The sequence below is a fragment of the Leopardus geoffroyi genome, chromosome C2 (genome assembly GCF_018350155.1).
Source record: "Leopardus geoffroyi isolate Oge1 chromosome C2, O.geoffroyi_Oge1_pat1.0, whole genome shotgun sequence".
Taxonomy (NCBI): Eukaryota; Metazoa; Chordata; class Mammalia; order Carnivora; family Felidae; genus Leopardus; species Leopardus geoffroyi.
The window spans coordinates 125,130,520-125,156,777 of record NC_059333.1 but is presented as its reverse complement, the minus strand read 5'-3'; the positions used below and the strand labels follow the sequence as shown (position 1 = coordinate 125,156,777).

Below are 26,258 nucleotides of genomic sequence, written 5' to 3'. Positions count from 1 at the left end.
GGCTTCTCTCCTCCAACCCCACCCCCTGCCCCCATTCCTTCTGCCTTGAGCCTTCCAGACTCTGAGAAAAGAAATACTCTACCAAGTTCTAGATGGAAAGAGCACATCACTGGCTGTACCACTCTAGTGTCCCTTCCTGCCTTCCCTTCCCAGCCCCGCTGCCCCCATCTATTTCCTGGGAAGGCTTAAAGGTCATCTCAGACAACAACACACATCACCCCCACAGCCTCGGTTCCCCCACCTACTCATCTCCCCCACCTGCTTTTAGAGGCTTTGGTCACACCATTTCTCATCTCTCCAGTGATGGAAGATCCTTTGGCTTCCTAGCTTCCGGGGAGACTTGCTACTCATTTCCTGCAGCCTGACTCATCCTTCTGTCCCCAGTGCCAACATAATATTGGCAAAAAGAGCAATGCACCTAAGAAGAGTAGTCTTCTGGGAGCTAACTGTGCATTTAAAGAACTTCAAGTCATAAGCTAAGTCTTCTGGAGAAAACCAGCAAATGAGAAGGAGATCGCTAACATTTGTCTTGGGGAGTAGACAAACACAGCCTTTTCCTCAGCAAAGCGGATGCCTGGGCATAGTGAGTTTACAAATAGATCACAGAGCAAACTAGCAGGAGGGAATGGCTATCCGTGTTAATATTCACGGGGGTAATAATAGTTAACATTCTCCTGAATACCTCCAGTGACTGTCAAGGGCACACCCATGGAAGGATGGCTAAACCAGGTGATTTAGCGAAAGCTGGAGGCAACTTGGCTCCACTGGGAGCTCTCACTTAAAAATTAGGCTGTAGCCAGAGTCAGAAACCAAAGAAATGGGGGAAGGGAGCGTCAAGAAAATGAGATGAACACTGGTTCCAAATGTAACTCCCAAGCATTGTTTTATGAACACGGCCTGATTCATGGAGAACCTCAGATGGGAGGTCAGGCAGCTTTGCGGGACAGCCTCTGTGGCTTGGGCAGGCAGCGTGAAGACTAAAGCTGGTACCTGTCTGCCTCCATGTTGCTATGCCTGGAAATGTTCTAACCAATCTTTTTGTACTGTTTTCACGTTGGTAGTTATCAGCTTGAACTCTAAAGTTATTTGATCTATAAATAGATTTATTATTGGGGAAACACTGTCCTGTGTAACTCATTATCCCCCAAGATGACACCCTGTCACACCAGGATACAATAACTGATGTCCATTTATTTTATAAAATCCCAGAAGTAGCAAAAAAAAAATATATATATATATATGTTCTATATACTATTTAATAAGGCAGGGAAGTATATATATTCTGTTTATTGTTCATGAGAGATGGCTAAACCAAATAAGTATTGGTGTGGAAAAGAGGTTCCAATTCTGGAGGTTTCCTTCTGTGCAGCTGATTGGAGTGCACAGACATTCCATCTTGTGGCCTCGTGGCCTCACCCTGGTCACATGCTCCGGAAAAGCTGCACAGCCGTCTCAGTCCGTGTCCTCAGGGAAGCGAAGCACCTCAGTGGGGCCCACCGCTCCTTCGGCCTCGTGGCCTGTGGGACGACAGATGTTCTGCAGGACTTCTGAAACCTAGCCCTGTCCCAGCCCTCTCTCTTACTCACCAGAAGAAGCAGGAAAAGGGGGTCTCACTACGTCACAGAGGATGAAGTGAGGGGTCAGGGTGGAGGAAACAGCAGACAGAGGCCCTAATAAGTATGTTAGGGACCAGGAATTAAAAATTAGAATGAAGGGCGCCTGGCTGACTCTGTCGGTGGAGCATGTGACTCTTGATCTTGGGGGTGTGAGTTCGGGCCCCATGTTGGGTATGGACGTTGCTTAAAAATCTTGAAAATAGGAAAATGAGTTATTTGTTGAGCATTTAATATGGGTCAGGCCCCAAGGTAAGAACTTGAATATCCTTTGTCTCCTTTCATCTTCACGACAGCCCTGTGAGGAAGATCGCTATTGTGGAGATATTACAGGGATAATAATGAGTCTGTCATTATCTCCATTTCACAGATGAGGAAACTGAGGTCCAAAAAAGGTAAGTAACTTTCCCGAGGCTATTCATCTGGTAAATAGTGGAGCCAGGATCCAAACCCAGGACTGTCTTGTCTCCAGGGCCCTTGACCCCTGACCCTTAGCAGAGAAAGTGCCGGGTAAGTTGGAAAGCACACGGTGCTCCTAACGACTGAGGAAGCCTGGCCCATTAAACGAATGAGCAGAATATCAGCACCCTGATGAGGCTGCTTCAGAGTCCTGCTCCCAGGAGGCTGTGCACTTATTCCCACAATGTGGTCTGGCTCAGACCCCTGGGTAATTGTCCCCTTTGCTCATCATCACTTGGCCCAGAAGTCAGGCTCATGATCTCCCAACACTGTCCGCAATCACTCCGATGACTATTCCCCAGCCAGGCTGCTCTCCTCCCCCCCCCAGACTTGGCCCTGAGTTAAACTACTTGTTTCCAATTACCCCCCAAAAGGACAGAGATGTGCCTGGCCCTGGACACCTAAAGGAATGCACCATGGGCTGTCTCTGAGGGTGGGTCCCTAGAGGAAAGCTGGCCCTAGCAGTGCCACTGTCACCCCATTCCTCCTAGGAGGGGAATGGCTTTGCGTGTGTCAACCTGGGTCTGTCTGATCCGCCTAAAGCTGCACTTGGCCATGATCTCTCTACGCCCTCCACACCCAGCCTGTCCCTCTGCTGGCAGCTGCAGGGATTAAATGAGGGCTGGTGCTGGCCAGCTCCCATCCCAGACCACCTATGTTCTTACTCAGCCAGATTCAGATCTTGAGGAGACAGCGAAGATATCAAACACTTAGGTAAATATATTGGTTAAAAGTCAAACGTTTGTGTACAAGTATGTTGTTACCATTTCAGATCTGCACGCAGTCTTCTCCCAGGAATCCCACCCTCACGTCCTTTGCTTTTCCCAGGATTCTTAGCCCCTGGCCCCTTCACCTCAGGCTCAAACCACAGATACCCAACTCGGCGGCAGGGGCATCCCGAGTGAGGCCTACTTCTAGTTGTGGAGTGAGGTAAGTCACATGCACTCTGGACCCCTTGGGTTTCTCACCCAGATTTGGAGGTGGAGATGACCCCGCACACTTTTCCCAAAAAGTGGGGGCTGAGGGATGCAAGAGTCACAGCAGGCTCAGGGCCCTTCTGTACAACGATCTACCACTCAGCAACCCTACCAAGGGTCTGGCGTGGGGTGTGTGAAACACACAGGAAGTGAGGAAGTGATATCTGGCCTCTGGCTTTGGAGCACGATTCTAGAAAGCTAGTTAAATTTTCTCAGCGGTTTCCACAAGAAACTGCAGAAGTAACTTTGCAATGAAAATATGACTCCAAAGTAAGAATGGAGCAAAAAAAAAAAAAAAAAGTAATGCGGTATTAAAAAGCGACATCATTACAAAACAGATCAGGACTGCTACTGAGGTTATATAATGGGCCCTTCACCAGACAGGACCTTATTGCCACATAATCATCAGCACCCCCAGCTTACTTGCTGCAGATGTAATAAAGACCAAACTGCCTTAATGACTTACCCAGAGAGGCTTCTAGAACTTCATCTGAAAACTTAAAAGTGGGGAAGAGCAATGCCAGTTCTCTGTTGGCGTCGTCTCTGTCCTGGCTTCCGTGGACTGCGTTAAAGGGCATTTCTGTGCCATACTGAGCGCGGAGACTGGGAACATTGGCAAAATGCACAAGAAACATTTGTTTCATTGGAGGAGAAATGTTTTGCTCTCTGGCAACATGGTCACCAGCTACCAGTTAGCACGCTGCATTTCTGTGGAATGGCTTTCTCTCTTTTGGAAATGCCAAGAACAGCAGCAAGGATAGTAGCTGACATGTATTCCATTGTGATTTCTCTGCACGTTGCCAGGTGCTTCACATACATGATCCCATTTCATTTGTGCCACAGTTCTATGAGGGACGCTCTGTCGTGATTCTCAGTTTAAGTGTGCGTGAGTCATGGTGTAAGCTCAGGAGCTGCCATTTTGTTGATAGCGCCACCAGGGACTAGCACCCTGCCAAGAGCTTAATGTAGGTGTTCATAGTTAATCTGTCAGTAACCCCGAAAGATAATACTAACATTGCTAGGGCTTCCTTTGTGTCAAGCACTGTTTCGAGTACTTCATATACATGTATATACACACATACATATATACATATACATACACTCACACACACATATATATGTGTATATATATATGTGTATATATATACACATATGTACACACATATATATACACACACACATATATATACACACATATATATAAATTCACACATACACATACACACATATATATATACACATATATATACATATATATACATATACACATATACATATATACATATACACATATATATATACATATATATACATATGTATACATATACACATATATATACATATATATACATATGTATACATATACACATATATATACATATATATACATATATATATACATATACACATATATATATACACACACACACATATATAAATTCACACATACACATCCAATCCTCACATCGGTGTCTGAGGCATTGTAGCACCCATGATTGAGATGAAGAAATTGAGGCACAGAGGGATTAATGCATGGCCCAAGGACGTGCTCTTAACTACAACACTGTGGCCTCCCATGATAGGCATCGTGATCCCATTTTACAGAGGAGACAACTGAGGCTCAGAGAAAGGACTTGACTGAATATGCAGCAACCTAGGATCTGAACCCTGGGCTGTCTTACTCATCCCACATATGAATGTTCATATATGAATGTTCTGGCCCTGACAACTACGAGGTACAGCTGCAGTTACTTAGTCTCTTGCTCATTTCTTTCCTGTTGGCTGAGCTTCTCTTAGCTTCAAAGACAAGACCGTGGATTTGGCATTGGCAATGTCAGGCTAAATACAGGGCCAAGGCAGCCTAGTGCAGTGTGCAGAACAGGGTGCTCAGACTCCAGGGAGCCTTAGGACACCCTGGGAGGGGAGGAGGGTAGAGGGGGTTGAGTCTGCAATGCCGACCCCTAGGTCCTGCCCAGAGTCTCTGGCTTGGCAGGCTTTGGTGGGGCCCTGCAATCTGTATTTCCTGGATGAGTTGTGCGTGTGGTTCTGGGATCACACTGTGGAAACCTGGCTGCAGAGAGAACAGTGAAGACTGGATCAGAGGGAGAGGCCTCCTCAGGGCCGCCTCAAATGTGTAACTCTCAGGGTCTCTCCAAATATATATAAAGGGGGAATTCAGGGCTGAATACAGGGCAGGGCTCTTGGCTTCCTTGGGTTCAGGTTTTAAGATGAATGAAAAGACCACAGCTGGTGACGTCACCTGTCAGGCTGCTCCCTCCTTGCCACATCAGGGTCACAGGGCCCCATGAGCATTCGCCAGGCAGTGATCACATCCTCAGTGCCCTCAGTCCTGGTGAGTATCAGGAGATGGCTCGGTCCACTGCACATGTGATGCACCAGCTTCTCAAATGCCTCCTAGCACAAGGAGAAGAAACAGTGACCTGGGTCAGGGGCCCTGGGGCCAACAGTGGGTCAGTGGGCCCATCCCTCCACAGGACAGGAGGGGTTCAGTGAGCAGCCTTGCCACCAGCCAGCATGTGCACGGAGGGCCCAGGGAGGGGTGGTGGTGATGACCAACCACACCCAGAGAGCCCAGATGAAGGCAAAGGCAGGAAGATGAGACTTTGAGTTGACTTGTTTTGTTACGTGAGACTAACAAGTTAGGTATGGTCATTTAAGAGACCATGTGTATTGAACTGATGTGGATGCTGGATAGCCAGGGGGAGGGATGTTGCTAAGGCATTTTTTGCAATGTCTTGCAACCCTTCCTGATGCTTCAAGTAGCAGGTTTTCCTTTGGGGAGCAGCCCTTGCTCATTTCACTTGGCCTACCCTGGCTGACAACCATGACGCCTCTTCCCCCCACCCCCACCAGACACACACATCTCACCTGAGAGGGGGGATATGGCCGAGCTAGGTTGGCCAGGCCTCCCTCTCAAGCAGGGGAGTCATAAGCAGAAGAAAGTGTTTGAATCTGAGTTGTCCAACAGCAGCACCTAAAAGTGACTGTCCATGGAACTCCACTCCTAAGGTCTTGGTCCTTCTCCCCAACACCTTCTTATTCAAGTCCTTCAACTGTCTTCTTCAGTTCTGGGAGTTATGGAGTAGCCTTCCAGTAAATTATTTATTTTATTACTTAAGTTAGAATCAAAATCTCTTCCTTGCAACCAAAGAACTTTAACCTGATAAAGGCTATAATCATTATTCTGAGAGCAAATTCATATTCTTGTTCTTCGTAATACTCTGCTTTCTCCCAAACTAATAACCTATAAACATAATGTTGGAGAAAGAAAGAAATGAGATTATGTCGGATGTATGAAAGCAGATGAGCTGACCTCCCCAGCTTTGTGTTGATAGAAAAGTCGCATTTCTGCCTCTGTCATGGTTCTCTCTTCATTTGTTAGAATGTCAAAACCGGCTTCCAGGATCTGTAGAAAGACACATACATGATGAAAGGGTAAATCAAGCCCAAATTCATATCTAAATGTGTTGAGAAGTAAAAGATAATGGGAAAGGTAACATTAAAAGCGGAGACCCTCTGCCTCTTCGTATCTGTCCTAAATGGATTTAAAATGTTTAACTTACTTAAGTGGAATTGTAGTTAAAGCTTCTCAGAAGCCTTCTTTTCCCACCAGCACACGGCTGTATCATGTCCGCCCCTGCTTCTCCACCAGAAGAGAGACATGAGGGTGTCTGTCGGGAAGCTTTGTCTCTCTTACCTTCATAATAATCTCATCAGTCTTTCCGTGGACCACTGCGTCTGGCTTAATGATGGCCAAGGTGCAGGTCTTCCCCCATGGCGCTGCAAAAAGCCGAGGATGGTGCTCTCAGGTGCTGGGTTCACAGCAGCCATCTCTGAGGCTCTCAGGGGACCATCCGCAGGGACCATGCTGCCTCTGCACTCAGCTCCCGGGTCCCCCCGCCCCCCTGGCCTCTTGACTGTGCCTCTGCACACTTGGACTCTAGTAGAGGCGCAGGTCTGGCTCCAGACCTCAACCTGGCTACAAGGGACAGGAACGTGGGAGAAGGGGGCTGGGAGGGGGTGGGGAAGGAGGAGGGGAAGAAAGGGGGAAAAGATCAGAGACCACTGAGGAGCAGAACCCCAGAAACAACTGAAAGAGATGGCTTGGAGTCCGAGACACCTGGAGTCGAGGTCACACAAGCCTGGCCTCCGTTGTGCCTTCCTGTCACCCTGTCCTGATTCTTAGCCTCTAAGTGCTGTCTGCTGTCTTCTCCTCTCCCTCCACTGGCCCCTTCACCAATGCTTCCTTTACCTTTGCTGGCATGTGGGCAGCAATCACTTCCCCAGGCCCTGAGTCCATGACTTTTCAGCGCCAGCAAATTCTACCAAACTGCAACTACCATCTCCTCTATCTCTACAGATTCTTTTGAGAGAAGACCAAATTGGCCAGCTCGTTGTTTGGAGCCAAGATAGCAGCCATAGTTCCATGACCAGTGTCCTAATGGCTGTCTTTTGGTCAATGTCCACAGGTCCAGTCAGCTGTGACAACAAGAGAGGTGGCATGTGATTGTAGCCCCTACTCAGGCCTGCAGAAAGCTGTAGGGGACCCCCCATGTCCAGTCCATAAGCTCATCTCTACTGCACTCCTGTTTGTATGAACTTGGCCTTGGTGAGCTACCTACACTCTCCACAGACTCTGTATCCCCCGGAACCTATTTTCTGTTATTAGCTTTTATATCTGTTGTATGGCAATGAAATATGATAGTATGTGCATTTGAGGAAAGCTTCCTACTCTGGAAATCACAAGAACATATACACTGCAAAGATGTGAATCATTTTAAACCACAGATCTATCCATTTTTCTGTATTGTTTCTGATGTCCCATGTACCCTTAGTACTCTAAGGATTCTTAAAATGAATCCTTTATACATTGACCCATTAGTGAGATTCCCTAGGGGTGGAGGGTGAGAACAGAAGAGGTCAGATCAGGGCCCAGAGATGTCCAGCTTGAAAGGGGAGAAAATGAGAAAAGGCCAATGAATGGGGAGGCTGTGGAGAGGCCAGAGATGCAGAAGGAAAACGAGAAAAGTCATGACATCTCAGAAACCAAAAGAGAAGACGCTGTGAAATCATCCAAGTCCTCAGAGAGAGGCTGTGGGATATGACTGGACACCGGTCCTGGGATTTGGCACTAGGAACATCACTTCTCTCTGGTGCCCTGTGAGCACCAGAGAGAAGCAGGCACATGGGCCATGTGAAGCGGGTCAGGCAGGAGCCAGAGGTGACGGGTGGCCCAGGGAGTAGGGAGGCTCCGGAAACTCAGGCATGGAGGAGAGGAAGGCTAAGGGCAAGGGCAGGCTTTTCTGGTATTTTCTAGGCAGAGAGACTTGATTTGAGAGGATATAATGAGAGAGGGAAGAGGAGATCATCCAAAAAAAAGGCAACAAGTGTTTCCTGCAAAACACTGATTTTTTTCCCCACGTGAAGTTCTTTTGCTTTCCTGAACTGTGCCTCTTTCCTTGTTAGCATCCAACTCAAACAGTCCTCATTCTCCATACACCCATAAACAGCCTTTCTACTTCATGCGATGATAAAAATCTTCCTTCTCTTTCCACCTCGGTTCCTGAACTCAGCGCTGCTTTCCCCCGGAGCCCCGGTTACTGTCAAGAGCTGCCTTCCAGCAACAGCCCTTCTGACTCCTGCTTTCCATTCTGTCAGGTCAAGTTGTTCTCTCATAGTAAAGGTTCGGGAATAACTGTGAGGCCCAGGAGTGTGAAATCCATGAGTTGATACTTGGTGCGAGGTTGTGGGGTGAGAAGGTGTTCGGTACAGCTGACTTTTGGACACTTTAGAAAAAAAGGTGAAAATACGAAGTGAGCTCTTTAGCTCAAATGAAGACCAAGGCAACACCAGCATCACTGCTTGAAATTCTACCCTCCATTTTAGTAGGTGGAACTTTACCTGATGCATGGTAATTGCCTTGAAAGTCATACTGGTTATACTTGAATGATCAGCTGAAGTCCTCGTGGTGCTGAAGATGCCAAGAAAGAGCAGAAGGGAGATCTGACACTGTGTTTGAAGTTAGGTGATCGGAAACAAAATGTTTCATGGTTAATCTTCCCAGAATTCAGATTGCCCAAAACACTGATGACTGATAAGGTGTTTTTTTTTTTTTTTAAGTTTATCAATTTTGAAGGACAAAGAGAGAGAGTACAAGGAAGGGGCAGAGAGAGAGGGCGAGAGAGAGAGAAGCCCAAGCAGGCTCCGAGTTGTCAGCGCAGAGCCAGATGCACGGCTCGAACCCACAAACTGTGGGATCATGACCTGAGCTGAAATCAAGAGTCGGACACTTAACCAACTGAGCCACCCAGGCACCCCTACTCATAAGGTTTTTAAAAACTCAGATTTAAAAATCTGAGTCTGCTTTGCCTTTTCACCTTGCTTATTGGCTCTATACTCACCCATGTCCTCATCGTCACCACTGTCCTTGTCACAGGTGAAGCATCCATCTTCATCAGACAGAGCCTCGTCTCTAATCTAGGACAAATTGGTCACAAACAGAAAGTAGTTAGCTAATTAAAATTACCACAAAGACCTTCAGAAACCTACAGAAGCCAAAAAAGCAAAGGCCCAAAATGCAGAACCAAAAAAAAAAGGAGGTCAAGATCATCAGCCTTGGAAACTTTACAAGATCCTTTTTAGTGGCCGGATGATGGTGGGGGTGAGGGTGTTCAAAGACAAAGAAATCTATGCTGATCTTAAGGTTTAGATTCTGTCCATTTCCACAAGCGCCAAGTAGAAAAGATGAAATTGAGAGTTGGCAAGAAGACGAAGGAAGAATCGACACGCAAGGAAATATTAAGCAATTGGCTGCACCATGCAAGGAAGTAGTAAAGACAGAGATCATTCTCCCTCCACAGGGAAAATGCATGATTTTCTGGGGAAAAAATATGATTGATTCTAACCCACTCTATAAAAATAGGGGTTTGCTACTTGGAATTGAATATGAAAACTTGAAAAACGAACACTAAGCTACGTTAAGGCTCGTTGGACAGAGCTCAAAGCACCAGGAAATACCTCTATCTAAGGTGGTGTTGATTTTCAAAGGCAGCCACTTATTTGTGAAAAACTTGTAGTCTGTGTTATCGTGGAAATTATCAAAATCACAAGTTATGCTGATCCTATTTCTCATGTGAATGACAGCTTAATTTCTAAACTAAAGAAACAAACCCTCGGGGGGATCACAAGTAAACCTTTCAGGAATGGGAGGTGAAGGCAGGCCACCAGGGGTGAGTCACCCTGAGGCTGACTTCTCCTATCCACTACTTGACTCCATAACTTTATTTTCATTTCTGAACTCATTGTGAGGGTTCTAGAAACCCCTGTTAAGAATTGAAGTGGGGGATGAGAGGGACATAGATAAATGAAGATCAAGTGTTTTGGAAGAAGGGGGCAGCTTTTTTAAAAGAAAGCTTTCAGGGGCACCTGGGTGGCTCATTGGGTTAAGTGTCAGCTGTGCTGTCAGCTCGGAGCCTGGAGCCTGCTTCGGATTCTGTGTCTGCCTCTCTCTCTGCCCCTTCCCCACTCGTGCTCTCTCTTTCTCTCTCTCAAAAATAAGTAAAACATTTAAAACGATTTTTTAAAGAAGCCTTTAAAACCCATGCCAATGCTTCCCCCTGAGCCCTCAAGGGCCCCCAGAGGGAGGCATTTAATGAAGCTTTCCACTGACAGCTCCAGGAGAATTAGTGGGGGAGGGAACAAAAACACGGAGTTTGCCGCTCTGGGAGTGCTCCTTACCACTTTCCGTTCGCAGCCTTCAGCCAGCACCTTGTTTTCAGCCTCCAGCTGCTCCAGGATGGTTTTCTGCAGTAGCGGGGCATTTGCTCCTCTAACCACCGCCACCAGTGCTCCGCCCTAGAACATGGTACACACACGCTACTCAGACCACTTGACCTTGTCTGCACAGATCTCACTCTCTTCCAAGAGACTGTGAGTGTCCAGGAGTTTTGCTTAGGAGCAAGCCCAAGGTCGAGGCCGCCATCCGCTTCTCTGCCCTCTACCCCAGGCCTCTCCTTTCAACTTCCTTCAGGGAGGGACACATGGGCGGCTAAGCGTCTGGCTCAGATCATGATCTCACAGTTCTGTTAGAGGGATCGAGCCCCACCTCAGGCTCTGCATAGGGCTCTGCACTGACAGCACGGAGTCTGCTTGGGATTCTCTGTCTCCCTCTCTCTCTGCCCCTCCCCAGCTCATGCTGACTCCTGCATGCTCTCTATCTCAAAAATAAATAAACATTAAAAAAAAAAAAAAAGCTTCAGGAAAATGCCAGGGGAGGGGGAGAGCTAGTTAAGGGACGAGCAGGGCACACTAGGTCGTGAGTGATGAAATGTGGCCTATACGTGGCTTGTCCACTGGACAAATGTCTACTGAGCACTTGCTATGCCAAGCACCAAGATAGAGGCAACAGATATGAACACTAAACCTGAAAAGCTTAGTTGCCTCAATGACTGGGAAGTCAAGGGGTAGAGAGGTGGTGATATCAAAGAAAAAATTACAATAGAATACGATCATTGCTTTAAGAGGGAAATGTACAGGGGGTGCCTGGGTGGCTCAGTTGGTTAAGCCGCCGACTTCGGCTCAGGCCATGATCTCACAGTTTGTGAGTTCGAGCCCCGTGGGGGCTGTGTGCTGACAGCTCAGAGCTGGAGCCTGCTTCAGATTCTGTGTCTCCCCCTCTCTCTGCCCCTCCCCTGCTCACGCTCTGTGTCTGTCTCTCAATAATAAACGTTAAAAAAAATTTTTTAAAAAAGGGAAATGTACAGGATGCTTGGCATTCAGGGCAAGAAGGGATTCCCAGCTCCACCTGGGGTGGTCAAAGGAGACTTCACAGTGGAGGTGCCATTTGGGGTGACATAAGTTCCCTGTTTTGACCTTTTTGGCAGTCTCTGCATATTATTCACAGAAGCTTGCAGAAAGTGGGCCTCCCCCATTTCCACCCTGCCCCTCAGTGGCCCTCAAGAGGGTGAGAGGTTGGAGCCTGCTGCCTTGGCACCTGTTCCCACAGTCCGATATGATTTATGATTTACACCTTAATCACTACAGGCTCAAGCAAACCCCTGTGACAGATCCCATTTCTGCACCTGTGCTCCGCTGTCACTTTGGCTCCTTCCCACTTCTCCCGCCATCCCCACTCATGTTTCAGCACATAACTGTAGTCTTCCATCAAAAATCAACGCTCAGCGGGGGCACCTGCGTGGCTCAGTTGGTTAAGCCTCCGACTCTTGGTCTCAGCTCAGGTCATGATCTTACTGTTGCATGAGTTCGAGCACCACATCAAGCTCTGTGCTGGCAGTGCAGAGCTTGCTTGGGATTCTCTCTCCCTTTCCCCTGCTTGCACTATATCTGTCTCTCAAAATAAATAAATTTAAAATCAGTGCTCAAATAATGTTTACCATAAGCTTCCAGTTTGGAATGCTTACAGCGCTGAGCACAGGAGCCCAAAGGTTTCCAAGCTAAACAACCTTGGCCTGGCTGTCAGGAGATGGGAGTGGGTCGGCCTCAGTTCCCCCAACTGTACAGGGCAGGGGCGGGAGTCAGGAGTAGCCTACCAGTCAGTTGCCTTCAGGGCCTCAGCTAGGAAGCCAGGTGTGAGGTGGTGGGCCCTGAGGGGCGTGGGGCCAGGGCACGGATGTCACACCCAAAAACATCCAAATTGTTTTTGAAAATACTGAGCTACTTGGCTTTCCACAATAGTCCCTTTCATTTCCGAATTTTTGTAAACATATCTTCACATCTTATGGTTACATAAAAGTGAATGCGGAGGTTGTCTACCCCATTAAAGGAATACGTTTGCTGAAGGCTCCTCTCTTATAGAGCAGAGAATAGAAATCTTGAAACCCCGTGCTCTGATTGTGAAGCATCAGTCAAGAGTGTCCATGAGCCAGGAGCATACGCATTTGAGTGACTCCTGTTCTTTCCCACGTACAGCCAGTCAGGAAGGCTGCTGAGCCCAGAGTGACCATCAGGAGCTGTGTCTTCCCAGCCCCCTCCACCAACGAGCAAGGCCACCATCCTAGGCAGGGACCTGCATTACCCTGACTTAAGTACATCTATCCTCACCCCAAATAACAAATGCAGTCAAGGAGAAAATGCTCACTTGTCTGGATCAGTGAAGCCACTTGGTGACTTTCAGTGAGAAGCCTCCCTCTGAACCCTAATGATCTGCACAAGTTCTGGTTCTGGTTCTGAAAATATACTTACTGCATAAAACAGAAAGGTCGGCTCACATCTCCCTCGGTATTTTTCAAGGGCATCAAGACAGTCTGCTTCTGCCTAAAGAAAACAAGCTGTCAGGAGGGCTCTGGGGTGCCAGGGACGCAGGGGCACGATGGTGGGAGAACCACACAGGATAATAGACACACAGGCACACACCCCATATATCCCCATAAACACACACACACACACACACACACACAGGCCATGTATATATACACACATATCCCCCACACACACACCACCCCACACATAAACACTCATATACACACACCCTTCCCTCCACTCACATACACACTGTGACTGCCCCTACCAGGTGAGGCCCTGGCTTGCTCTCATGCCTTTCCTTCTAAGGTCTTTTCATCAGAATAACTTTGCTGTCAACATATCGGTAAAACTTGTTGACGGTGTGCTTTTTTGAAGAATAAGACAAGGAGGAAGCAAGGGTTTCTCCTGCTCCCCAGCCAGCTGCTGCTCCAAACCAGGGGGCTCCACTGCCTGACATCCTACTACTGCCAGCAATGAAAGTCCCCAGACTTTGCCTTCGGTGTCTGATAAACCCTGTGCAGGGGCCTAACACTTCCCCATGCAGCCATCTCCCTCCCACACTCTCTCCAGAAGTGTCAGAAGGTCAGTGTACGTATATTTTCTCCTGTGGTCTGCCTATGCACCTCTAATCCATGCGGCATATCGATCGTCTCTTGCACACTTTTCTGGAACTTATTCCCATTTCCATACATTCATCCAAGTGAATATTTGCTAGAAGTTCCCCATGATGGAGCAGAGCACAGAGATCTTCAAATGCCGTGCTCTGGGAATAAGACTTCAGAGTGTACAGTGTTGATGAGCCAGAAGGAACACACGTGTTAAGTGACACGGACCCCTTCCCTGTGCACAGGGTCAAGAGATGCCCAAGCCCAGAGTGATTGTCAGAAAGGCGGGGGTGGGGGTAGGAATCTTCATCTCTAGAGAAACTGTAAGCATCTATGACCGATGACCAAAAAATTCATAACCGATGCCTTTTCAATGATCTGGAAAAAGCAGCTCCTGATTCCTGTTCCTGCTTTTAAGTGTTTAATTATTTTACAGTGTTGTATGATGCTCTGCTGGGGGAGGATCTTACTAAGGCAAAATGCAGAAGGTCCAGGCCAACCTCGATCTTCATCTTCTGGAAGAGGCTCACCACGGGTTTGCAGGGGCCACACCACCCTTGATAGACGTCGACAACTACATGGAACCAAGAAGCAGGAACGATCAGTGGGCACCAGCATTCACCACATCAGGCAAGATTTATACCTGCAAATTCTAACTCCTCTCCAGTGGACATCTGTTTGCAGGGTTCTTCAATGGTCAAGGGATTCATTATCCCGTTAGAGTAGAAGCAAGCATGGGGACGGACAAACTGCCCCTCATTCTTACGAACTCAGTGTTTTGAATTCTAAACATGATGGAGTGTGGTAGAAAACAGTTTTCTTAACGTGGATCCTTTACCTGAAGTAATTTTCAGGCTTCTTTCAAGGTCACTCAGGCCCTCCATAAATATTTGAAGTGTACTAATACTGTATTTTTTTAAAGTTTATTCATTCATTTTGGAGAGACAGAGAGAGAGTGGGGAGGGACAGAGAGAGAATCCCAAGCAGGCTCTGCACTGTCAGCACGGAGCCTGACGTGGGGCTTGAACCCACGAACCACAAGATCACGGTCTGAGCCAAAATCAAGAGTCGGCCCCTCAACCGCCTGAGCCTCCCAGGCACCCCAAACTATTTATTCTAAAAGAAAGAGGTCACTGTAAGTGGCCTGTCAGCATACAAACTACTCTTAGCTGCTTTGATAATAAACACAGTTGAGACATTTTCCCCTGATGGATTAAAAGCCACTTGTTTTGGGTAAAGGAGAGTTTTATTTACTTTATAAAATCAACAGTGTTCTCCTAGAAAGTGTACCTGATAGATACCTAAGGGAAACTTGCATACTTTTTCGGTCATTTGTCCCACCCAGTCTCTGGAGTGTGCCAGGACTGGGTGTGAGGGAACCCTCTTGCCTGACTGCACTAGGCCACAGGGCCTGTAAGGAAAGCTAAGCAAGCTAAGCCAACACATGTGCACCAGATACATGCAAGACATGCCCATCCCGATCATGACACAAAAAGTGCTAGCTTGTGTGAAGTTCAAAGAGATGAAGTAACTAGCCCAAGGTTTAAAAAAAGAATAATTAAATCTTCAAGCAGTAGAACCTAGTTTTTTCTTCCCTCCAAAATGTTTATATATTTATTTTGAGAGAGAGCGAGAGACAGAGGACAAGCAGGGAAGGGGCAGAGAGAGAGGGAGACAAAGAATCCCAAACAGGCTCCGTGCTGCCAGTGCAGGAGTAGTTTTGAACTAGTTTTGAACCCAGGTTTGTCTGATGCCATAGTACATGCTCTTCCAACTACTCCAGGAAATAAACAAGATGCATGAATTCAGGAGCATCGGTTAGTTTCAGCCAAGCAGCACTGTTTTGCAGGGGAAAAGCGAGAACCAAGTTGGGTGTGGGAGGGATGAGGAAGCCAGGCTCAGAGGGGGATCTGGGGGTGGGAGGAAAGGAAGGGAGGAATCCATGAGACTTGGAAAGGGAAGGGAAAGATGGATGGTGAAAGTCACCTGGGCATGGAAAGGACTCCACCTTGGAGCCTGGCAGAGGAAAAGAACTGGGTGGTGGCAGGGAGAGATCATTTGGGGGAGGGAGAAAAGTGAACTAGATTCTAGACATGCTGGGTTTCCAGTATGAACCAGAGAATCTAAGACCAGTGGTCCCAAAGGCCACCAGACACCAGCAGGGGCAGGAGACAGATTTGGGCCTCCTGGGCATCCAGGTGGAGGATAAGCTCTGGGTTTCTCTGAGGACAACAGCAAACAGGATTTGCACCCATGGTTCAGCTTCCCGGCTCCTCTGGCACTCCCTGGCTCTCTGGGCAGTGGTGGCGACAAAGGCACGCTTCACAAGGTTATGAGGGAGAGCAGGACTGGAGAGGAAGCATAGCAACAGTTTGAGAGACAGGAAGGAAAACAGGGAAGACATCTGGAAGGAAAGAAATGGCAGAGAAAATGAAAAGGGGTAATGTGTGTGTAAATGTGTGTGTAAATCTGAATAGACTTGCATGTTTGAAGGCAGATGAAAATGATCCAGCAGAAGGCAGGACTTCCAAGACAGGGGTTGATTTTGGAAGCAAATTTCTGACGGCTCTAGAAAGAAGGAAGAGCCTGATAAGAAGGGAAGGATGAGCCCCTGCTGCCTCCAGTCAGCACAATTCCCTGGCACCGCTCAGAGCAGGGCTTGACAGAGTCCACACCCAGCAGATGTCAGCTCTGATCACGTAGGGTGCCTGGAACATGGCAACTTCTTAAAGAATGATGAGAGGTAATGCTTGTTTTGCCCTAGAGCCATGTTCTGGTTGTACAGACGAGGCACGCACACAAAATAGTTGAGACCTGGCACCATCGAAAAAGCTGTGTAATCCCTCAAGTAGTGGAGTGTGGCAAGACTCACACATACACTGCTGGATCGATGCAATCAGCGAGATTTAGCACCCACTCTGCACCAGGCCTGGGCAAGTCGGCTACGGACCGAGATGAAAAAGACGATGCCCTCGTGTTTAGAGATTAGGGGGAAAGCCACGCGTGCTCCTCCAGACAGGGGCCACACCAAGCTGGATGTGTGCGGGAGGGTGGAGACTGAGACAGAGTCCCACCCTGGAGCCCAGGTGACTCCCAGAGGGAAGTGACCATGCAGAGGTTCTGGAAAAATTGCATGCAAGGCAGCTGCTTTGGAGCTGGGCCTGGGAATGAGGGTGATGTCTCCAGGTTGTGATGGGGCCATGGCATTCCAGGGAGTAGGAACAACATGGATAAAAGTAAAGAAGTGGGGAGACTTGTGGCATGTTCAGGAAACAGGTGGGAGCTCAGGGCATATCTCAGGGAACAGTAGGTGAAGGGACTGGAAAGAAAAATTGAGTCATGGGAGAGGGGTGGGGGAGGGGCCTTGAATGCTGAAGTCACTTGGGGCAGGTGGTGCTGGGGACAGATGAGAGCAGAGACAAGCCGGCTGAGCGGTGTATTTATAGGGAGAAGTGAGTGGATACACAGAGAGAAAGGGAGCCCAGAGGTATGCATGGTAAATGAGGAAGAGAAAGGAATAGTAGGGGCAGTTGTGGTAGGCAGCCTCTCAGATGTCACCAGGGATTCCTGCCTCCTGGGGTTTATGCCTTTGTGTAACCCCCTGCCCTTGAGTGCAGGCTGGACCTAGTGACTGGCTTGTAACAAACGGAGCAGGGCAAAGCGATGGGATGTCACTTCTGAGACTCAGTTACAAAAAGGCTATGACTTTCATAGGTCTCTCCCTCCTCTTCTCTCCCTCTTCCCCTAGGGAAGAAAGTTACTGTGTTGTAAGTAGCCTGATGGATAAACTGATAGCGAGAACTTGATGTCTCTGGCCAATAGCCAGCAGGATCCTGAGTCCTGCCAATAGCCACGTGAATGAAGTTGGAAATGACTTTTAAAGATCTGCCAAAGCCACATGACGGAGCTTGGAAGCAAACTGGACTCTAGTTGGGCTTGACATTCTCTGTCTCGCTCTTTCACTGCAGCCTGGTGGGAGAGCCCAAACCAGAGGCTAAGCAACACCTGGATTCCAAATCCACAGAAACTGTGGGATAATAAATGTTCGTTGTTTTAAGCTACCAGGCTTTGGGGTAAATTGTTGCACAGCAATAGATAACATACAGGACGACAGGGACGAGGAGGCCCAGGGACGGTGGCTCTGCTGTTTCTTAATGACTGTGCAGTCCCTGGTTCCCATCCCTTGGGAGGTCTGGCTCTCCTACCAGCCCCTGAGTTCCAAGAGATTCTCACATTCCTAACCATACGTTCCCCTTTGAGCCTCATGTAATCAGAAGAGGTTTTCAGGGGCACCTGGGTGGCTCAGCTGGTTAGAGCATCCAACTGTTGATTTGGGCTCAGGTTATGATCATGGTTCGTGAGTCTGAGCTCTGCTTCAGGCTCTGTACTGATGCAGAGCCTGCTTGGGATTCTGTCTCCCTCCCTGCCCCTCCTTCACTTGCTCTCTAACTCTCCCTCTCAAAACAAACAAACAAACAAACTTTTTTTTAAAAAAAAAGGTTTTCATTCCTTAACACTAAACAGCACTTGGGTCTGACAGTCAGCTTTAAAACAAGGGAACCCTGTTTTCCGACAGTACTGACTGCTTTCCGGAACTGACAGATGATCAAGCCAGATATATTTACACACAAAGAAGTTACCTCGTCCTTTATCTATGAAACTCAAGATTATAGGAAATGGTGTTCATTGCAGCCTTTCTCTTCATGGTTCAATATGCTGTTTAGCAATTTTGAAAAGGATGGATCTCAAAAATTATCTTAAATTACCAGTTAGTCCTTTGGAACTGAGCATTTCCTCCCAAAGCTCCTGGGTGCTGATGTTAACCTACCACCAAAGAGAACAAAGGCTGTATTAGTGAGGGCATAGATGGGGAAATGATTTGATGTCTTTACTCCACATACCTACCTACTTCTCTCTCTCCCTCTGTCCCTCCCTTTCTCCCCAAAATAGGTACAAATACACAGCTCAAGCTGTCTTCTTTCCCCAAGCTGCCTTTCTCCTTTTCTCTCTTCCTGTCTCCATCTCTAGGAATCACCACTAACCTAAGAAAATCTCAATTTATATATATATATATATAGAGAGAGAGAGAGAGAGAGAGAGAGACAGAGACAGAGACAGAGAGACAGAGAGAGACGGAGAGAGAACACACAAGCACACACGCACGTGCATCCGTGAGCAGGAGAGGGGCAGAGAGAGAGGGGGAGACAGAGAATCCCACAAAGGCTCTGAGCTGTCAGCACAGAGCCCAGCTCAGGGCTTGATCCCAGGAACCATGAGATCATGACCTGAGCCAAAACCAAGAGTCAGGCGCTTAATGGATTGAGCCATCCAGGTGCCCCTCAGTCAATTTTTTTTTTTTTTTTTTTGTATATAAATTTTTAAATGTTTATTATTTATTTATTTATCTTCATCTATTTTTTTAACTTTTATTTTTTAGAAATTTACTTCCAAATTAGCATATAGTGCAACAATGATTTCAGGAGTAGATTCCTTAGTGCCCCTTACCCATTTAGCCCACCGCCCCTCCTACAACCCCTCCAGTAACCCTCTGTTTGTTCTCCATATTTATGAGTCTCTTCTGTTTTGTCCCCCTCCCTGTTTTTATATTATTTTTGTTTCCCTTCCCCCTCAGTCAACTTTTAAAAATAACTTTTTCTTGTTGCTTGTCCAAAAAACAACATATAGAATTGTTTTGTGTCCATAAAATGTCTATAAATAGTACCATACTGTAGATATCTTTTTGCAACTTTTGTGCTCACTCAAATCAAGTTTTAACATTTACATAAATTTATACACAGAGAGGGATTCATTCATTTTTTTTTCTTTTTATGTGCTCTTGAGCTATAATTCATGTACAGTGAAATGCGCAGAACTAAAGAGTTACAGTTCACCGAGTTCAGGCAAATGCACTCACCCAGGTCACCACACCCGTATCACAATCCAGAACTTTCCCATCACCCCCAAAAGTTCCTCTGTCTCCTCCCAGTCACCTGTGCTCCCCACCCCAGGTGAACCCTGATCTGCTTTCTGTCACAGTACATTTGTCTCTTCTAAAGCCTCCTATAAATGGAATAATGCAGCATGTATGGTTTTGTGCTGGTTCCTCTCGGTGTATTTGGGGTGCATCTGTGTAGTTGCATGCCAGTAGTTCATTTTTATTCTTGAGCATATTCCATCGTATGACTGTATTGTAATTTGCTTGAAGGACATTTGGGCTACGTCTAGTTTGGGGCCATTATAAACAAAGACTTACAAACACTCTTGTTACATCTTTTTGGGCTCATGTTCTCCTCTGTCGTCAGTAAGTAGATGCTCAAGGAGTGGCGTGGCTGGGACATAGGGCAAATGTATGTTCAGTTTAGTAAGAAACTGCCTGCGCTTTTCCCAAAGTGGTTGTACCCATTTTAAACTTTCATCAGCCACGTGTAAGAGTCCTGGTTGCTCCACATTCTCACCAAAATGTAGTGACGTCATTCTTTTAAATTTTAGCCACAATAATGGTAATGTAGCAGTATCTCATGGTGGCTGTAGTTTCATTTCCCTGATGACTGATGGTGTTAAGCACTGTAAATTATTAAATAATGCTTATTTAAAAATAAGCATTTATTAAAATAAGCACTATTTAGTGTGCTTATCATTTATGTATCTTGAGAAATGCCCACTGGTCTGTCCATTTTCTTTCTTGGACTGTTGGCCTTTGTATTATTTGATTGTAGAGTGTATCTATATCACAAAGATGCTCTTACAATCCAGAAGCTTTATAATTTAAGCTTTCACATTTAAGTCTGTGAGCTACCTGAAATTAATTTTTGTCTGGATTGTGAGGGAAGGATTGACGTTAATTTTATTTCCACGTAGAGGTACATTTGTTTCTGCAAAACTTTTATTTTTCTCATTAAATTGCTTTGGCATCTTTGTTGAAAAACAGTTGACTACATAAGCATGGGTTTATTTTGGACTTTATTCTGTTTCATTGACCTATTTTCTATTCTTTTGCCAACACCACCCTATTCTGATTACCGTAACTTTGTAAAAAGTCTTGGAATCAGGCAGTGTGGGGCTTCCATATTTGTTCTTCTTTCTCAAGATTGTTTGGTTATTCTTGGTCCTTCACTTTCCTGCATATATTTTAGAAATGTCCATTTCTACGAAAACTCCTGCAGATACTTTATATGGGATTGCACTGAATCAATTTGGAAAAAAATAGATCTTAGCAACAACATTGAGTCTTCCAGTCCACAACCATCATGTTTCTCATCACTTATTAAATCCTCCTTAATTTCTCAGGCAATGTTTTGTGCTATTTGAGTGTATGTGTTTTGCACATCTTTTGCTAAATATATCCAAACATCAACATCAGAAATAATTAGCATTTGAATTTGTTGCCATTTCTTCACATTTTTCTCTTATCTGTAAAGTATTCTAGTTTCCATCATAAATGAAATTCAAGGAGAAATACATATTATGTTATACATAGTACATTATTAATAGTGTACATTTTTATATAATGTCTTTTTTGGAAACAATTTCAAACTTATAGAAGATTTGCAAGGGCAGTGTGAAGAACTTCTTGAGGGGCATCTGGGTGGCTCAGTCAGTTAAGCCTCCAACTTTGGCTCAGGTCACAATCTCACAGTACATGAGTTTGAGCCCTGTGTCAGACTCTGTGCTGACAGCTCGGAGCCTGGAGCCTGCCTCGAGTTCTGTGTCTCCCTCTCTCTCTGCCCTTCCCCTGTTCGTGCTCTTTCTCTCTCTCTCTCAAAAATAAATAAACATTAAAATTTTTCAAAGGAACTTATTGAATTATTTAAATTATTAAATAAGTTGAATTATTTTGAAATTATTTGAATTTAAATTACCAATCTTATATATCAAGATCCCTCAATACGTTACCCTATATAACCACAATACAACCATCAAAGTCAGGAAATAAACACTGATATAGATTATTAATATAAAATCTTCAGATCCCATTCAGGTTTTACCAATCATCCCAATAATGTCCTGAATGGCAAAGGATCTCATTGGAATCATCTGCTGGATTAGTCTCTTTCAGTCAGGAAGAGTTCTTCAGTCTTTCCTTGATTTTCATGACCTTGATGCTTGTGATGACTATGAGGGAATAATGTTGTAGAACGTCCCTCGGTTCAGGCATGTTTGATGTTCCCTGATTAGATCCAGGCTGTGCAGCTCTGGGTTGGTTGGAATTGGTTAGATGGGCTGGAGCATCAGAGAAGCAGAAGAGTGTTCTCTCATGGCATCCTATCAGGTGACACACAATTTCGATCTGCCCCCTTCTTGTTGATATTCACTTTAATCACTTAAGGTGGTCTATGAGTCTTCTGCACTGTGAAATTATTCTCTTTCCCTTTGTAATTAGTAAGTTTTGGTAGGGCTAATTTGAAACTATAAAAATTAAAAGACCATGACAATTACCACTCATTCTTAATATAGGTATGCTCAGGTCTTTGTCCCGTTAAAAGAGCTGGAAACATGTAATATCTGCAAACCTTTTACTAAAGATCCATCTTTCTTTTCTTCTTCTTTCTTCTCCTTCCTTCCTTCCTTCCTTCCTTTCCTTCTCCTCCTCCTCCTCCTCCTCCTCCTCCTCCTCCTCTTCTTCTTCTTCTTCTTCTTCTTCTTCTTCTTCTTCTTCAGAGAGGGAGAGAGCGCAGGTGAGGGGCAGAGGGAGAGAGAGACTCTTAAGCAGGCTCCATGCTCAGCACAGAGCCCGATGAGGGGCTTGATTCCACAACCCTGGGATCATGACCTGAGCTGAAATTAAGAGTCAGACACTTCACTGACTGAGCCACCCAGGCACTCCTAAAGATCCATCTTTAAAGAAATCATATTTCCATGCTTTTTGTTCCTATGAAAAACAAAGAAGAAAGAAAAAAACAGAAGAGTTTCTTGATGCCTTAAATGACCTAAGAGAGCTGGACTAACTCATCCTGGGCTCCCAAATGTAGTCCTGAAAAGGTGACCGAGGGTTCAGAAGAGTCCCCACCCCCACCCTCTCTCATAACAGTCTCTTCCAGAGGCTCAACTGTCAGTCACTAGCAACTCTCTGTGGTGCGCCCCTGGCATGGAATGAGCCACACCAGCACAGGAGACAGGACTCTGAACAGTTAGAGAATCTCATTCCCAGGAATGGGGCAGGAGCAGAACAGTATGGGAAATGTCTGGACTTGACTAAGCCCTATATTTGGTAGGGGATGAATAGGGAACGTGTGGCACATTCTGGCCAAACTGTCTCTTGATGTCCTGCGATTTCCGTCTCAGTGACAGAAGGAGCCCTACATAGTCTTACCCAGAGAGAGGACAGGGTTCCTGGGCTGGCAAACCCTAGGGCACTGCCTTCAAGGAGCTTGCCTGGTGGAGGCAATGCTTATACAGATATCCCCATGCACTCCCAATCACCCTCCTCCTCAGCAAATGGGAGCCCTTACTGGGAGTACCACATTGAATTCAGAGCTCTGGGAAATAACATTTTTTTTGAAGTCACCAAAAAATAGTATTAGCCCCAAACGGGACATAGGGCATAAACAGATGAAAAGACAATCATATAGGGCAAAAATCTTAGAGCCACCATAGGCAGCAATCAATCCAATCAGTTGTCACAACAACTCTGCAGGCTATCTATTATCCTGTTTACAGAAAGGATATGGAGTCTCAGAGAGGCTGAGGAAATCGTTCACAAAGCAAGAAGTGGTAGGACTAGGTGCTTAGAATTTATTTACAGACAGAATGTCCGCATGTGAAAAGTATCATAACTCTGGAGTATTACAGCATCAATGCTGGAAAGGCCCTTAGGGATAGTGCACTGAACAGCCTTGTTCTACAGATGAGCAAATTATAGCAAGAGAGCCTATTTGATCTATCTCCAGTGTCAGTTGCCTATGAGAAGAGTCAAGAACTATCAGGTCTTCAGACTTTCATTCCAAAGCTCTTCCCACCCTCTCCTCGTACACGCTATCCTTACACTGACATTGATTTCTCCCTTTTTAAATTACTAGGCTTTTGAAACACATGCTCATGCCACGAAGGACAATGAAAGGGAAATCAGGTGTCTCAAGGTCACTGCTACTTTGCAGGAAGTGCCTGTAGCCTGAGCATGTATCCAGATGAGCTGAACTAAGAGACACTGTAAGTTTGCTTTAAAATGTACACATATTGGGGCGCCTGGGTGGCGCAGTCGGTTAAGCGTCCGACTTCAGCCAGGTCACGATCTCGCGGTCCGTGAGTTCGAGCCCCGCGTCGGGCTCTGGGCTGATGGCTCAGAGCCTGGAGCCTGTTTCCGATTCTGTGTCTCCCTCTCTCTCTGCCCCTCCCCCGTTCATGCTGTGTCTCTCTCTGTCCCAAAAATAAATAAACGTTGAAGAAAAAAAAAAATTAAAAAGAAAAAAAATAAAAAGAAAAAAAAATAAAATGTACACATATTACAGATCATCAACATGATCTGCTTATGACAAAGCACTTTGTTTTTTAATTAGAGAGAGCGAGAGAGTGCAAGTGTGGCAAGGGCAGAGAGAGAGAGAGAGAGAGAGGATCTTAAGCAGGCTCCACTCTCAGTCTGGAGCCTGATGTGGGGGCTGGATCCCACGACCCTGGGATCATGACCTGGGCCAAACTCAGGAGTTGAGCGATTGAAATATTGAGCACTCAGGTGTCCCACACTCCTTCTTGCTTAGGACCAGGAAAAAAAGAAAAAAAAAAAAAAAAGCAGATGCTGGCTTACAGATTCATTCATTCCAGGTGCAAATGAAGTAAAGTGCTCTGTACAACGAATGTGTAGCACATAAAATATCAAAACATATTTCTTGAATAAGCAAATGATAGTAAAAAGCAGTGGTGAGAACTGAGTCTCCAGAGAGCATGTAGTTACAGAAGCATGCCCAAACTCAAAAGAACTCTACAACATATTCTCACGGCAAGCTGCGTTTATATTTCAACAAAAATATGTCAGCATCGAATTGCATTTGTTCACATTTTCTTGCCTTTTTAGTTTTATTTTAATTCATGTTTGGGTTAGGTTTGCATAAGCACTATAAACATAAAAAGCTTATACCCAATGTTATGTTTACTTATATTTTAAGGGCACAAAAAGTTGTCTTTTTTTTTGTGTGTGTGGAGATTTTTTTTTCCTTTAAGATGGAAGGGTACAATATTCAAGTTTGAGAACACTGTCTATCACTGCTGGCAAATAACATCATTTTTATACATTTCTTCTCACTCCACACCATCCTCCTCGATCCTTAACCCCCACCAGACGCTGGAAGCAAGCTCCCCTTGAGGCTTACCTGCAGGGCAATTTCCTTCTTCTTGCTGCCCATGGCTCTGCAAGGAAGACAGAAGCCCTGTTACTAAGGGCTCCCGCTGTTTCCAACAGCAGCCTGGAGACAAACCGCTGAGAAGACCCACAAACCCAGAGGTAATTATAAGTGGCAGCAAAGAAATGCCCTGATGCAAAATGAACACCCCACGGGGAAAGTGGAGCCCGCAGCCCGCAGGGTCGTGGCTCTCCGGACGGTTTTCTGCCAAGACCCCTCCCCGCATGGAGTCGGGGAGCCTGCGACGCAGCCCTTCAGGCATCAGAGCTCCTGGCGAAGAATTCAGGCAGGAAAAGGCCACGGAACCCTGTAATCCTTACTGCTGCCGTGTACTCCCGGGAAACTGAGACACCGCGACGATCTCTCGACAGGTACACTGTCCTCGACGCGCTGCAAGCGAGTTTCCAATCTAGTCTGCGGCGACCCAGCCACAGTCGTCAGGGCAACAAAGCGTAAACGTCCAGGTAGTAAACTGGCGTATACGTAAGCCACGCCCACTGTGGGCCCCGCTGAGAGGCGGGAGGCAGCCCCGCCCCCTTGCTGTCAGAATTGTTCTGTAGGAACACTCCCATTGGCTGAAACGTTTGTCAGTGTCTGGGGATTGGGATCCGCCCAGCAGAGACCCGGGGCACTCCTGTACTTTATGGTTGAGTCCCCAAGCTCTGCATCCCTCCTGCCCAACCAGAGCTGGTGTGCAGCGTTTCTGTTGGTACGTAATGCATGCCAGGCAGGGATGGCTCCAGGTTTTGAGGAATCTGAAGGGATTCCCTTTAACAAAGAATACAAAATTACAAATGCAAAATCATGCATGAAAGTCAAGTGGAACAAATGGAAAACAGTTACAAACAAGGTGTGAGTAGTCTACGTCAATTAAAAGACAGAAATTGTCAATGGATAAAACAGCAAGGCCCAGGGGCACCTGGGTGGCTCAGTCAGTTCAGCTTCTGACTCCAGACTTCCACTCAGGTCACAGTCTCAGGATTGGTGAGTTGG

At 46.2% G+C, this 26,258-nt stretch overlaps 1 protein-coding gene across 1 annotated transcript; it reads right to left on the bottom strand.

The window, feature by feature from the left end:
* Window positions 1–1,271: 1,271 nt before the first annotated feature.
* NME9 (NME/NM23 family member 9) lies at window positions 1,272–25,739 on the bottom strand. The gene is made up of 12 exons (XM_045503520.1): window positions 25,586–25,739; window positions 25,236–25,272; window positions 18,702–18,759; window positions 14,406–14,509; window positions 13,271–13,342; window positions 10,808–10,924; window positions 9,472–9,547; window positions 6,768–6,850; window positions 6,384–6,476; window positions 5,310–5,464; window positions 3,516–3,652; window positions 1,272–1,517 (listed from the first exon to the last, which is right to left on the bottom strand). Exons 2-12 carry the CDS (start codon window positions 25,266–25,268, stop codon window positions 1,453–1,455), a joined length of 993 nt encoding a protein of 330 aa, XP_045359476.1. The 5' UTR covers window positions 25,269–25,272; window positions 25,586–25,739; the 3' UTR covers window positions 1,272–1,452.
* Between the last annotated feature and the right edge of the window lie 519 nt (window positions 25,740–26,258).